Genomic DNA, 16,260 nt, shown 5'->3' with positions numbered 1-16,260 from the left:
ACATGATTTTTATAAATATTATATTTTTAAAGCTTAAGTTATACAAAATAAATATTTTGGTCGGATAATAATGATAATAATAATAATATTCTCCGTCTTGAGTTGTAGTGGGCTTGAGACGTAAATTCATGTGTATATCGACTCAATTTTACTTATTGGGCCTAGTATGACCAATGGACTCACCTACTACTCCTTCCTCCTCATAAAAATAATGAGGGAAACCCTAACTACACCTCCCTCCTCAATTTTTCAGCATTCATCCTCAACAACAAACACCATTTTTACACTTTCCTCTTACAAATCTTCAAAACACCATAACTTGATCAATTCTTATCCGAATCAAGTGATTTTCGCGTCTATCTCTTCCTCTCATCGCCCTCCATCTTTCTAGGTAAGAAAGACACCGACTTTCCTCCTTATATAGGGCTGTCGAGCCGTTTTATACATGGTACCCCTTTTTCTAATTTTGATTCTTAGTCTTATTTTGTGTTTTCTTATGTTTAGGAGAAAGTTTAGTTGACCCGGAAGTGGATTCTTGAAAGGTAGACGAGTCTTTTGTGGATTTAAGTGCAAAAAGGTAACGGTGATGGGTTACTCGACATTATGTCAAATTTGTGTGTTTATATGTTGTAGTTTGTTCATATGTATGTTAAAGTTTGAATCTTTTCTTGTTTCACATGTTTGTTGTTGAATGAGTTTGTATGAGAAACCATCTCATGGTTAGTTGAAGGAATTTCCAATCCTTTGGGTTACATGAATGTTTATATGGATGAATTAGTAAAGAAACCGTCTTATTCATGCTTAATAATTGTGTTTAATTATGTCACGAATTTGTTAGTTTGGAATTGTTTGAATTTGAATCGAACCTTGTGTTTTAATCCCTCTTTTATGCTTTGATTTCACCCTTAATACTTGTATAAAGTTGCTTGGGTAATATATGGTGGAATTAGGATTGTAATGGCATGATAAAAAAATGATTTGGGGATGAAGGTGAATTGGTTGTGTCGTGCAAATCAGCACCACGGCGCAGGCTGCGCACCTCGGCGCAGGCTGCACACTCAGCCTGGACCAGTTTTCGTAAAATGGCCATAACTTCTTCGTTACTTGTTTGTTTGAGGTTTATGACCTACCGTTAGAACCGTAAGAGGATAAGCTATCACCTCCAACTGGTTTCACCTCATTATCATCTATAGAACTCAAGTTATGACCGTTTGAAGTTGACCCTTGTTGTAGTCGAATACTAAACTTGTTGTTATAGATTGGGTTTTGAGTTTCTTGTTGGGTATGCATCTTAAATTTGGTTCTAATGCTTGTGTATGATGTGTTGAGACTCTTTTATCATGGGAGTACTTGATATTTGTTATACTCTTATACTTATACATGCTTCACATGAATTGTTTACGTTATGTTCGTGCAATCATGGTTGCTCGTATTTGAGACCCAAGTGCGACGATTTACATTGTGTGACTACTTGACATTCCTTATTCATTTACCCTTCGGGCCTTTGGTACGAGTGCGTGCCATGTTCCCAGGTTGGGTTATCCTTCCGCCTTTCTTCGGACCTTGGGTTACGAGTGCGTGCCATGTCTCCGATTAGAGGTTACTCGGCCTTTGGATACGAGTGCGTGCCATTTTCCGAGTCTTGGATACGATTTGGTATCGTTTGTCGAATCGGGTGTCGCCCATCCCGAGAGTCTGGATCCAGGTTTAGACTAGGACCGTATTATGATCGTCGTCCTACCAAGAGGTTGGAGTCTAGGGGTCTGTCTTGTTTGAGTCAAAGCCTTTGTAAATGTCTTGCTGATTATGGTCATTGGCGTGTTCTTATATACGAGAGTGCACGTCTTCTATGATTGTTTGTGAGAGTCTTGGTCCTATCGGATACTAGTGGTGAGATGCAAGCCCCTAGTTGCGATATGATCGCCGGGATTGATGTTCCCATCCGTTCTTATGGTGAGATGCAAGCCATAAGTATGAATGTGACATTAGTAGCCACGTCCCGTGCTATGGTTGTTAAGAGGTTTTCAAGTAATGGCTATTGGTTTCCATCCATGTATTTTCTATTCAATTGATCCGTTGTTTACCTTCTTCATATGATTCGATGCCTAATCTCATATCCATGTTTTGGTTACCTTGAATGCATGTTTAATATAATGTACCATGCCTATCTCATTAAGAATGCAATGTGCCTATCTCATTAAGAATGCAATATGCCTATCTCGTTATGATTATCGTTATATTCCCTTGTTCATATTATTCAAGTATGATGCATGATCAATATGTTTAATTAAGTTCTTGCTTATGTGCATTTTGACATATTGTGGCTGGGAGAACCCTGAGTTACTCCCCACTGACTGTGGCGTTCATGTTTACATGAATGACAGGTTTGTGATGCAGATTATGGGGAAGACGTGTGAGCTAGCGAGAATGTTGAACCTTGGACCTTAGTTATAGTTTGCTTAGACTCACCTATCGTTAGACTTGTGTTTATTCGTGGGATATCTTTTCCCCAACGCACTTCGTTTTTAATTGTAAAACTTATTCATCTTACTTTTCATTTTCGTTTGATCACTTATAGTGGATTTCACACTTTAAACTTTAAAGGTTTTAAAAATCACTTATTTTTCCGCTTAGATTTAATAGTTCTTTTGATGCCTCATCGAGGGGTGTCCCACAATCATCCTCAATTATCAGATATGGGAATACCCATAACACAGGACAATTATCCTCAATTATTGGATATGGGAATAACCCAGGACAATCATCCGAAATTATCAAAACTGGGAATAACCCAGGACCAGGATCATCATCTGGTTATATAAGACCAAATAATATTTTGGCACAATATGGTGAAAAAAGGCTAATAACCAAAAAATTATGTGATAATATCACAAATGAAGAATTTGAAGAGTTTCAAATATGGAAACAAAAAGAACTTAATATAAGTTCTCCATCTTTCAAAAAAATTATGAAAGAATCTCTTGATGAAAAAGAGAAAATGGTGAAATCACCAGAAGAAAGGGAGATTATTATACTCCAAAATTCTGACAAGAAATGGGAAGATAATCCCTGGTTATTATATAACCGTTATTTAACAAATAATCAATATCCTATGGAGACTTATAAAAGTCGAAGTTTTTATGAAGGAATCCTTTCTGAAAATGATTGCAATTTTAATCATTGGGAGGATCCAGGAAATTTCTGGAGATTTTCAAAAATTAATATCAAAAGGATAATATCCATTGAAGAATGGGGAATAACTCCATCTACTTCTAAAACTTTGATAAACAAAAATAATATCAAAGTTGAATACAATTACTGGGATTATGTCCAGGCTTTTGATAAAGTTTTCTTATATGAAAATCCTACGAAGAGCCACACATGGCTAATAAAAATTTACCCGTTTTTTTGACCAAAATTTACAAAATTGGTTAATCAAATGGTGGCAATTTTATGGAACTAATGAAGACATTCTCACCACAAATGTTTAAAAGTCTTTATGACGAATGGAAAGATTTGCTTCCAAAACTGATCGTGATGATATTCCTGGAATTATTCAATTAAACTTCTTTATTGAATTTTCTATTCCCTGGATTTGGAAATTTATCCCCAAAACAGGATATAATGATCTCAAATTATTTTGTTTAAAACGAGAATCTTATTCTCGCTTTTGGGACGCAATGATGCGACAAGATAAAGAAACAAATGAGTTAAAGTGTATTTACACAATTAATTTAATTCAAGACAAAATTGATAGTATGATCATCTTCAATGCGGAAGAATCGCGAATTGGAAGAATACCAACTACCAAGAATTATTTCGCAAAAAATAAAACGAAGATGAAATTCTCGGTTATTATGCTAAATTGCGAAAAGGCTTTAGCTCAAAGACAAATGCAAGAGGATAATAAATCCCGGACAAGCGATGTATCAATGACAAAATCAACAAAGATCCAATAGCAAGAATAAATTTGAACTTCTTCAAGATGCTCAAGAAATGGAAGCGAAACAAAGTCCAATTATTAATAGAAGAAGAAATAATCAATAAAAGGGCCAAAGATGCCAAATCAAAAGACAAAGGGAAAATAGTGGAATAAAAACCACTCAGAAGACACGCATGCAATGACGCATGATAGCATGGACAATAATAAGCAACATGGGCAATAATGGGCACTAATAACAGTTCCCGCACTAATTTTGCAATAGTTTTTAAACACTAATAAAGTGTTTTGTAATAGTTGTGAATAGTTTTTATTTTGCCTATATAAACGGGCAAATGTTTTAGTTAGAGGCAGGCTTCTCCTACCCCTCTCTCTTAGCTCTCTCTCTCTCCCCCTTGTAAATCTGCTTTCTTAATTAATAAAATCTCGTCAACCGTTCGTCTTCTATTCTGAGCACAATCTAAGTTTGTAAGTTTTCTTGTTTTTATTTTTCTTGTTTTAAATTTATTTTACTCTAAGGATGAGCCTAATAGGCTAAATCCTTTGTTGAATTATGACGACACTTGATTAAGTTATATATTAAACCATGGATGTGTTATTATTTTAAGATGGTTTTATTACCTATCAACATAAAATAAGAAGGTTTAGTGAGGGTACACATTTTGTTCAAACTGAATTGATAACTGCGGAAGGAGAGACACCGTTTTGCCGTTATGCCGTGGATAGGCGCTAGGCGTTTTTTATCATCTCCGTACAGTTACCAGTTCAGATTAAACAATTTCGTGGTAATATCCCAATCACTTATAATGAGCACTTGGGTGTGCGTCCTCGTTCTTATACTATGTTGGTACCGTAAAAAGATCCTTAAATTTGGTTAGCATAATTGTAACCATGAGTTTTAACATTCAAAGTTAAAGCATCTAATATATTAGCATCTGTTAAAGATAATTGTAAATTTGGGTAAACATCAAAATATACTGGACCATGAGCCAGACTGAATTTAACAACTCCAATAATTGACTTTTGCCAATTCAAGTTTCTGCCATCTCTTAAGGCTGCAACAAAACTTTCTGGTAATCCTTCCAGAGTTAGTTGTTTAAAAGCCACTTGGACTAAACCAATATGAATAAATTGGTGCTTAGATTTTCTTAGTGGTTCTAAGTCACTATTGTTTAAAAGTTGAAGATACATTTCTTCATTATTTAGAGAAATAGATTCCTCTGTGTTTTTAACTCTGTGTTTTAACCCGATATATTCAAAAAACCCATACTTATAAATAGTTCTTTTGCTAACTTCTGGAATTGTCCATTTGTTTAGCAACTCTAAATTCTGAGGATATTCAACCTCTTGATCCATCTTTGTTTTTCACAAAGACTTACCCGTATTAAGTACGCGTAAACTCATAAGATGAGACACTGTTGAATTATGACTTAACTATCATAAATTATATATACTTAAGGATCTGAATTAATTTGTATTTGCTACAGGATTTATTATAAACCTTTATATACTTTAAATCCTCTCTGTAGATTAGCTGATAAAGCTATAAATGAGACTATTATTATTGAAACCAATTGTAACAGATCTAATATCACTACTAGAAAGGCTATTAAATGGGAAGAAATATCTTTCCCGAAAATTGGACAATCACCTGTGCTATGCCTCCTCAACCGATTATGGAGACTAATTTACTTGATGTACAACAAACTCCTGAAGGAGTCACATTTTTAAATTTTGGTAATAAACATATTCGACCAAAAAGTAGTACTTCAAAAATGACTAGATCTTTTTCTAATAGGACTTTTATTTCAGCCCTTGATCAAGATTTAGATATGCCTAGTACATCTAGGTGTTCAACTTCTCAATTAAGAGATGAAGATTTTATTGAAACAGATGAAGATGTTTTAAGAATGCATTCTGATAAAATTTTAAGACGACATTCTAAAAAAGAAGCGGACACATTGTCCCAAATAAGTTATACTGATGATTAAGAAAGCCTTACTAGATTTTTCTCCTGGTTCAATAACCAGAAAATTAATTAGTAATGAATTTCAATCTCCTATTTGGGAAAAATTTAGAAATTGGTTTTTTCATAATTTTGATGAAAAACAACTAGACATCTTGCAAGATGAGTTTTATGAATACTCGCAAATCGAGAAATGCGATTATTTATTTTGTCCCTTGGTATTGTTCAACTTATTTATATAATCATTTAACTATTCTTGAAAAAATTTTGAACTTCTCAATGGTAATGAAGTTAAGGGAGTTTATCCTCCTCTTAAGAAGTTTAAATTAGATAGGTGTTCTTACATGCCCCTTTCAAAAATTTATGAAGACGGAATTATTACCACGACTACTAAACATTTAAATTATTTAAGTGAACAAAATAATTATGCTAATCTATCTTTAAAAATTCTAGGTGAACATGTTACAGATTTACACCATAAGGCTAATAAAGTCATAAATCTTCTTAATCAAGTCATTCAAAATACCAAGACTGAAGACCCTTCTTCTTCTTCGCAAGAAATAACTCCTATTATCAAAAATCCTCCTGAAATAAAGAATTTTAAATTTTTATCGACATTAAAAATGAACAACTTATAAGTCAGGTTGGTGATAAGGTTGCAAATTTAAAGTTGCAAACTTTAAATGAAGAAATCAATCCGAATTTCAAAGATGATTTGAATGTTGTTTCAAAAAATAAATGGGGTCAAAAACCTATTAATACTCTATATTATAATAGAAGACCTTCACCTGTTGATATTGGACAGAAGAAAATGCTTTGAGATTATTGGACATAGTTATAGTGGATCTCATATCTATGAATGGAATATAGATTATTTTGTTGAAAAACAAATTCATAACCATTGCCATAGAATGCTTATGTATTCTCAAGTTTGTAAAAATGCTAATAATAGTGATTCCACTTTTTGCTAAAATGATAGCATCAGGATTCACCGGTCAACTTAAAGGATGGTGGGATAATTACCTCACTAATGAACAAAAAATAGCTATTATTACTAATACGGAAATTAAAGATGAAGTGCCTACAGAAACTGCGGTTTACACTTTACTTGTCAATATACTTGATCATTTTATCTTTCAATCGGGGAATAATTATGATTCCACAAGAACTCTTTTACAAAATTTTAGATGTAAAACTTTAACTGATTTTAGGTGGTACAAAGACACCTTCCTTAGCAGAGTCATGCTTTTACCTGAATGCAATAGCTCTCATTGGAAAGGTAAATTTATTGATGGTCTACCACACTTATTTGCTGAAAGAATTAGAAAAATTCTTCGTGGAGAAAATCCTTCTATTAATTACAAAAAATATAATTATGGTCACCTTATTAAAGCTTGTACAAAATGAAGGAATAAACCTTTGTAATGAGATTAAATTAAACCAACAGACTCAAACATCGAACATTATTGAAAGAAGCCAATTAGGTGAATTTTGTGAACAATTTGGTATGGATATGCCTTCTACTTCTCGTAGAAAACAAAACAAAAGTAATGATAGAATTTATTCTCCTAGATATAAAAAGAAAAGATATTCTAAAGCTAAACTTGAAGAAAAAACTTTTCGAAAAAATCAGAGAAAATTCCATAAAAAGCATTATAAGAAAAAGGGTTATATACCTTCAAAAGAAGTAAGGTGTTTTAAATGCAATAAAAAGGGTCATATGGCAAACAATTGCTGGACCCAAAAACAAATTAATAATCTTGATATAAATGATGATCTTAAAGACAAGATTTCAAAATTATTTCTTAATGAACCAGATCTACAGAGTGAAACAGAATCTATGTCTGATAATTCTAGTAATTCTAGTAATAATTTAAAAATCCTTAATAATGATTCTTTTTACAGACATGTAGTTCTACAACTACTAATTCTGAATGTGAACCTTGTGGACAGGGAAAAGCTTGTATTAATCCCGAAAAAGATGAATTCTTTAATCTTTTATCTAATTTTCAAGATGTTAAATTACAGGTTCTCACCAATAATGATTGGTTAGATGTTTTAAAGGCCATCCCAAGTGCTGATTTAAGATCACAAATTATTGAAAATATACCTAGCACTTCTCATAATAATTTTGATTATGGAAAACGAGTTTTACGAAAGAAATACCCTATTCTTTAAAAGAAGTTTATAAACGTCTTCAAAATAAAAACATAACTTCTAATCCTTCTTCTTTACAAGATATTTTGAAAGAGATGGATAATTTAAAATCTGAGATTAAACTTCTAAAAATTGAAGAACAAAGAAGTGATACAAGAATTTCTAATCTTGAACAACTTTTTATTTTTCAAAATGATTTACTAAATAATGATCAAGAATCTAATGGCAAAAAAGTTGATAACCATGAGATTCCTATTCTTAACCCTGATGGTAAGGATCAAGCTATGCAACTTGTTGATACTCTCCCAAAACTTGAGCAAAATAAAAATTTCTCCAAACCATAAATATGGTTCTTTGGACAAAAATGGTATGTTAAGATTCTTCTTAAAATTAATAATCAATTTTCTAAAGAATTTATTGCTTTAATTGATCTTTTGGAGCAGATTTAAATGTTATACAAGAAGGAGAAATTGACTCCAGGTATTTTGTCAAAACTACTCATAGTTTATCTCAAGCAGGAGGAGATAAATTAGATATTGATTTTAAACTCCCAAAAGTCGATATATGTGTTAATAACACCTGCATACCTTTAAGTTTTCTTTTAGTCAAAAATAAACTCTCGGTTCCTATTATTCTTGGAACACCTTTTATAACAAAAATTTATCCTTTTACTGCAGATAATAAGAATTTAACTGCAAATTATCAAGGAAAAACTATTACTTTCAGTTTCATTATGAAACCCTTTATGAAAGCTATAAATGAGATTTATGATAGAATTTCTTTAAAAGAAAATCAATTAAGTTTTTTAAAACATGAAGTTAACATTTTGACTATAGATCAAAAACTTAATAATCCTAGATTAAAACAAAAAATTATTGATATTGAAAACCAATTTTCTTTATCTATTTGCAATGACCATCCTAATGCTTTTTGGAACAGAAAAAAGCATATATTAAATCTTCCTTATGAAGAAGATTTCAGGGAAGATAATGTTCCTACTAAGGCTAGGCCTTGTCAAATGAATTCATAATATTTAGAATTTTGCAAAAAAGAAATAAGTTCTCTTTTAGAGAAAAAGCTTATTGGACCGTCCAAATCACCATGGTCTTGCACAGCTTTTTATGTTAACAAAAATGCTGAAAAGGAACGAGGAGTTCCTAGATTAGTTATTAATTATAAACCTTTAAATAAAGTTTTAAAATGGATTAGATATCCAATACCTAATAAAAAAGATTTATTAGATCGTTTGTATAAAGTTCTCATATTCTCTAAATTTGATTTAAAATCTGGTTATTGCGATTCAAATTGACCAAAACAGAGATACAAAATCGCTTTTAATGTTCCTTTTGGACAATATGAATGGCATGTTATGCCTTTTGGTTTGAAAAATGCTCCATCGAATTTAAAAATTTATGAATGATATTTTTAACAATTATAGTCATTTTATCATAATTTATATTGATGACAGTCTCATCTTTTCTATGAATATAGAAGAACATTTTAAACATCTAGATATTTTCAAAAAAAATTGTCATATCTAATGGTTTAGTAATTTCTAAAAGTAAAATGTCTCTATTTCAGACTAAAGTCAGATTTTTAGGTCATAATATTGAGAAAGGCCAAATTATTCCTATTAATAGAAGTATTGAATTTGGGTCTAAATTCCCAGATGAAATCATTGACAAAACTCAACTTCAAAGATTCTTAGGAAGTTTGAATTATATTTCACCTTATTATGATGACTTGGCAAAAGATACACTATTTTATATGACAAAGTTGAAGAAAAATCCTGTGCTTGGTCTAATGATCACACTAGAGTCATCGGAAAATTAAGAGTAAAGTTATATCTTTACCATGCCTTAGTTTGGCAAACCCTCATTGGGAAAAAATAGTAGAAACTGATGCTTCAAACATTGGTTATGGAGGGATTCTTAAACAAATAGATCCTAATAATAAACAGGAATTTTTAGTCCGTTTTTATTCAGGAAAATGGAATTCTGCACAATCTAATTATGCAACGGTTGCTAAAGAAGTTTTAGCCATAGTCAGATGTGTTTTAAAATATCCTATGGAGACTTATAAAAGTCGAAGTTTTTATGAAGGAATCCTTTCTGAAAATGATTGCAATTTTAATCATTGGGAGGATCCAGGAAATTTCTGGAGATTTTCAAAAATTAATATCAAAAGGATAATATCCATTGAAGAATGGGGAATAACTCCATCTACTTCTAAAACTTTGATAAACAAAAATAATATCAAAGTTGAATACAATTACTGGGATTATGTCCAGGCTTTTGATAAAGTTTTCTTATATGAAAATCCTACGAAGAGCCACACATGGCTAATAAAAATTTACCCAGAAGTTTTTGACCAAAATTTACCAAATTGGTTAATCAAATGGTGGCAATTTTATGGAACTAATGAAGACATTCTGCCACAAATGTTTAAAAGTCTTTATGACGAATGGAAAGATTTGCTTCCAAAAACTGATCAGGATGATATTCCTGGAATTATTCAATTAAACTTCTTTATTGAATTTTCTATTCCCTGGATTTGGAAATTTATCCCCAAAACAGGATATAATGATCTCAAATTATTTTGTTTAAAACGAGAATCTTATTATCGCTTTTGGGACGCAATGATGCGAAAAGATAAAGAAACAAATGAGTTAAAGTGTATTTACACAATTAATTTAATTCAAGACAAAATTGATAGTATGATCATCTTCAATGCGGAAGAATCTGGCGAATTGGAAGAATACCAAACTACCAAGAATTATTTCGGGCAAAAATAAACCTGAAGGTGAAATTCTCGGTTATTATGCTAAATTGGTAGAAAAGGCTTTAGCTCAAAGACAAATGCAAGAGGATAATAAATCCCAGGACAAGCGATGTATCAATGACAAAATCAACAAAGATCCAATAGCAAGAATAAATTTGAACTTCTTCAAGATGCTCAAGAAATGGAAGCGGAAACAGAAGTCCAATTATTAATAGAAGAAGAAATAAACAATAAAAGGGCCAAAGATGCCAAATCAAAAGACAAAGGGAAAATAGTGGAATAAAAACCACTCAGAAGACACGCATGCAATGACGCATGATAGCATGGACAATAATAAGCAACATGGGCAATAATGGGCACTAATAACAGTTCCCGCACTAATTTTGCAATAGTTTTTAAACACTAATAAATTGTTTTGTAATAGTTGTGAATAGTTTTTATTTTGCCTATATAAACGGGCAAATGTTTTAGTTAGAGGCAGGCTTCTCCTACCCCTCTCTCTTAGCTCTCTCTCTCTCCCCCTTGTAAATCTTCTTTCTTAATTAATAAAATCTCGTCAACCGTTCGTCTTCTATTCTGAGCACAATCTAAGTTTGTAAGTTTTCTTGTTTTTATTTTTCTTGTTTTAAATTTATTTTACTCTAAGGATGAGCCTAATAGGCTAAATCCTTTGTTGAATTATGACGACACTTGATTAAGTTATATATTAAACCATGGATGTGTTATTATTTTAAGATGGTTTTATTACCTATCAACATAAAATAAGAAGGTTTAGTGAGGGTACACATTTTGTTCAAACTGAATTGATAACTGCGGAAGGAGAGACACCGTTTTGCCGTTATGCCGTGGATAGGCGCTAGGCGTTTTTTGTCATCTCCGTACGCTTACCGCCTTCGATTAAACAATTTCGTGGTAATATCCCAATCACTTAGAATGAGCACTTGGGTGTGCGTCCTCGTTCTTATACTATGTTGGTACCGTAAAAAGATCCTTAAATTTGGTATCAGAGCCAGGTAAGTATATATAATTTATGATAGTTAAGTCATAATTCAACAGTGTCTCATCTTATGAGTTTACGCGTACTTAATACGGGTAAGTCTACTGTGAAAAACAGTATGACTGAAGAGGTTGAATATCCTCAGAATTTAGAGTTGCTAAACAAATGGACAATTCCAGAAGTTAGCAAAATAACTATTTATAATTATGGGTTTTTTTGAATATATCGGGTTAAAACACAGAGTTAAAACCACAGAGGAATCTATTTCTCTAAATAATGAAGAAATGTATCTTCAACTTTTAAACAATAGTGACTTAGAACCACTAAGAAAATCTAAGCACCAATTTATTCATATTGGTTTAGTCCAAGTGGCTTTTAAACCACTAACTCGAAGGATTACCGAAAAGTTTTGTTGCGACCTTAAGAGATGGCGAAAAACTTGAATTGGCAAAAGTCAATTATTGGAGTTGTTAAATCCATCGCTCATGGTCCAAGATATTTTGATGTTTACCCAAATTTACAATTATCTTTAACAGATGCTAATATATTAGATGCTTTAACTTTGAATGTTAAAACTCATGGTTACAATTATGCTAAAGGATCTGAATTAATTTGTATTTGCTACAGGATTTATTATAAACCTTTATATACTTTAAATCCTCACTGTAGATTAGCTGATAAAGCTATAAATGAGACTATTATTATTGAAACCAATTGTAACAGATCTAATATCACTACTAGAAAGGCTATTAAATGGGAAGAAATATCTTTCTCTGAAAATTGGACAATCACACTGTAACACCCCCATTTAGTCGGGAGCCTTTAGCAAGACATTCCCAAATAAATGAGAGCGTTACCATCTCGGTTTCCCGAGGCAGTGAGTACAAATTAAAACAGAACCAAAGTACTTTATTAAAACTTAATAATCAACACTTTTATTACAACTTATTAAAATAACTTAACTGAATAAATTACAAACTCGCAGCGGAAATAAATACAACTGAGTGATAAAATAACTAAGTGATCTAGACTTCAACTATGGTCCATGTCGAGCTCTCACCCCAATGCTCCCAAGTCAGCTAATCTTTAGTACCTGTCAAATCTGCTCCCCATAAAACGGTTCACCGCAGGTGTTCACGAATACACGGTCAACCGCGAGGTTGAGTAGGAATAAAAACTAACAACAAAAACATACGATAAATAATCCAATTTCCTTTTTCAATGCACAACCCCCAAACAACGTGCTCCTTTCTTTTACTTACTCATTATACTAATCATCCCGCAAATCCCTGGCCGGGGCAGCCTCGACCCGAAGGTGAGTAAAGACACACTACATTACCAAAAGGTAATGTCTGCCTCAACATATAGTTGAGTAATATCCACCAGATGGCCTGCAGACCAATTCTGGGGCCTGCCTCGAGTAAACACGATAAATATCGTCTGCCAGAATAAATCTGTTCAACCACTCCACATTACTATAAGTAATGTCTGCCAGAATAAATCTGCCAATACTACAACAATACTCCACTACAGTATAACCAACATATACAATATAAATCTCCCTTCCAACAATTACGATTATATCAACCAACACAATTTTCATACGATCAATTCACTTTAATGTAAACCATCCAACAAACATTATCGAGTAAAAGTTGAGTAGGATTTATCCCTACCTGGCAAGCGATTCCAAATAAGCAGCTCAAGCGATCCAAATAATTAAAGCAATCACAACCCGATTATAATTTCTTCACAAATTGACCTATCATAAATATTATACTTTAATTATTAATTATTCAATTCATTATATTAATTATTCAATTATAATTCAATTATATTAATTATTTTCTGTATAATTTATTTTTACGTAAAACCCGTCTTAATAAATAAAGAAAAGGTCAACCCAAATCACAAAACCCAAACCCGTTAATCATACGTGAAACACTCAAACCTTACACACCCATATACACGGTTACGGTTTTAAAACCATGTACACACCCTTCCTTCAATCCCCTTTTCCCGACACCACCGACCACCAATAACTCCACCACCGCCTGCCATCTCAAGCCCTCAACATGGTGCATCCCAACAACCACCAACCACTAGCTAAAACGCCACCAGTACCCTAAAATCTCACGCCTTAGCTGCTACTCTCACGACCCAACAACATCATTCGAGACCGACGCAACCTTATACAATTCACGGCTTTACTGCACTATTCACGGCCACCACCACTACCACGGACAAAAGGTGGTTCCAGGTGCCGTCCCTATTCATCTAGACCCATATGCAACGCCACAACGACCAGCAAAACCCGACAACAATAACAACTAAATCCCCTCCCCCTTGTTTCGCATATTCCTACGCCCCCACGCAAACCACCGCCTAAGGCCACCCACAACCACCCAGTACGGTCGACTACTACCCCTGGTACCAACCCTAACTCCGGCCAGGTATGGGTCAGACTACATGATGGTCAATTCCGTGCAACCGTGTTCTAACATAACTATAAACCCATATTCGAATTCCGTCCAACCACCGCCAAAATCACCACCCTTAACCACCCTTGACCAGCCATAGTGGTCTACTAACCACCTAGGAACCACCCAACCCAGGTCCAGGTCCAAACCAGCCACGAAAAGGGTAAAAATCCGTATAAGCATACAACCACATACCCTCTTCAACCACCCTCGAAAACACCAGCAAACCACCCCCTTCCCGTCGTTCAACGGTGGTCCAACACGGTTCCCGTCACTCCCTGGTGTCCCATGGTCAAGGTGTCGGTCTTAGTTTGTCATACGGTTGTCTAATTAACAAGTTATATTCGTCTTAAGGCGAGTATGTTAAGAGATGATTAAAAGTTACCTTGTGACGATCTTCTAGCTAGAATTCTTCTCCCTTTCCTCTTTAGATCTCCTTTGCTCTCTTCTTTATCAATTATTATGTTTATGATGGAATAAGATTCATTCTTTAGATTATGTCTTCTATTTATAGGGGTAGGATATGTTTTGGAACCAATTAGGAAACATATTATTATTATTATTATTATTATTATTATTATTATTATTATTATTATTATTATTATTATTATTATTATTATTATTATTATTATTATTATTATTATTATTATTATTATTATTATTAATTTCCTTATAATCAATTATGTAAATTAGTATACTAATGCTATTATTACTCCATATCACACATGCCCAAGTCGACACTAGCAATAAGCCCGTCTTACCCTATTATTTAATTCTTTTAATTACCGTCTCACAACAATTATTATTATAAATACGATCATTACTAATTAATTAATTATTTGAATTACATAAATTATTCACTTATCAACCTTTATAATTACGGGGTATTACAGTCTTCCCCCCTTAAAATGAACTTCGTCCCGAAGTTCACCCAGAAATGCTAACATACCAATCATATAAAACTCGTAACACAAGGTTACCACTTCAACCATCATTAATTGCAACAATTCAATTACTCAAAATGTATTACGAATTAAATCTCAAAATATATCACCATGAATTAAACTTAACACGAAAATCTATCTCGAAGTACTCAAAATATGAGGTGTCACATTCTACCCACCTAAGAATAAACTTCGTCCCGAAGTTTGCAAACAACTGCTATTAAGGTACCATAAATTTCTCCACTCAAACAAAATAAAATAAAATGAGATATAACTTCCTAAACCTCCTAATATCTAGGTCTTCTTTCCTCCACTCCCCTGCGTGGTAGTAGCTGCTGACTTCCCACCATTGCCTTGATCACCATGGTTGTTACGATTTTGATTAAAGTAGTTGTTGAAATTCCTTTGGTTACTCCAACCTCCTGGTTGTTGGTTGCTCCCATAGCCTGACCTAGGTGTATGATAACCCCCATTCTGATTCCCATTTCCAGAACCTCTCACATGTTCTCCCACTCTAGTTTTACACTCAAACCTCTTATGTCCAAATCCTCCACACTTGTGGCAAATCACTCCAGCCTTTGTACCAGCACCAGACCTCCCCTCAGTATCACGACCTACTCCTCCATAAAACGCACCACTTGAGAAATAAGATTGAAACTGGTTGGTAGTCTGCTTCTTGTTCCCCTCTTCACTCTCACTAACCGCCTCATTCTTCCTCTTTTCTCCCTTTCCTTTATTCTTTTCCTTCTCCTTCTTTTCCTCTTTTAACATATCAAAGAATTCTCTCAAATGTCTTGACTCTCTGTAAACATCATCCATGCTACTAGGTTGCCCAGCTGCCAGCCTCTTCTTAATGTTAGTGGTCAATCCCTTCTCAAATCTCATCGCTAAAATCTCCTCACTAAAGTTCAAATCGGATACATACTCAGCCAATTCCATAAATATATTGTGATAGGTCTCCACAGTCATCTCATCTGTCATTTTGTAAGAATCAA

At 33.4% G+C, this 16,260-nt stretch overlaps 1 protein-coding gene and 1 long non-coding RNA gene across 2 annotated transcripts; one reads left to right on the top strand and one right to left on the bottom strand.

The window, feature by feature from the left end:
* Positions 1-335: 335 nt before the first annotated feature.
* LOC141633470 (uncharacterized) lies at positions 336-2,557 on the top strand. Its single transcript, XR_012538236.1, has 3 exons — positions 336-391; positions 505-577; positions 2,385-2,557. It is a non-coding gene; the product is annotated as an uncharacterized LOC141633470 (long non-coding RNA).
* A 2,247-nt stretch (positions 2,558-4,804) lies between these two features.
* Positions 4,805-5,296, bottom strand: LOC141630079 (uncharacterized). The gene has a single exon (XM_074442958.1). It carries the CDS (start codon positions 5,294-5,296, stop codon positions 4,805-4,807), a length of 492 nt encoding a protein of 163 aa, XP_074299059.1.
* Positions 5,297-16,260: the final 10,964 nt, after the last annotated feature.

The sequence above is a fragment of the Silene latifolia genome, chromosome Y (genome assembly GCF_048544455.1).
Source record: "Silene latifolia isolate original U9 population chromosome Y, ASM4854445v1, whole genome shotgun sequence".
In the NCBI taxonomy this organism is placed as follows: domain Eukaryota; kingdom Viridiplantae; phylum Streptophyta; class Magnoliopsida; order Caryophyllales; family Caryophyllaceae; genus Silene; species Silene latifolia.
Note: the sequence above shows the minus strand (reverse complement) of the source record. Positions and strands in the feature narration are given on the sequence as shown.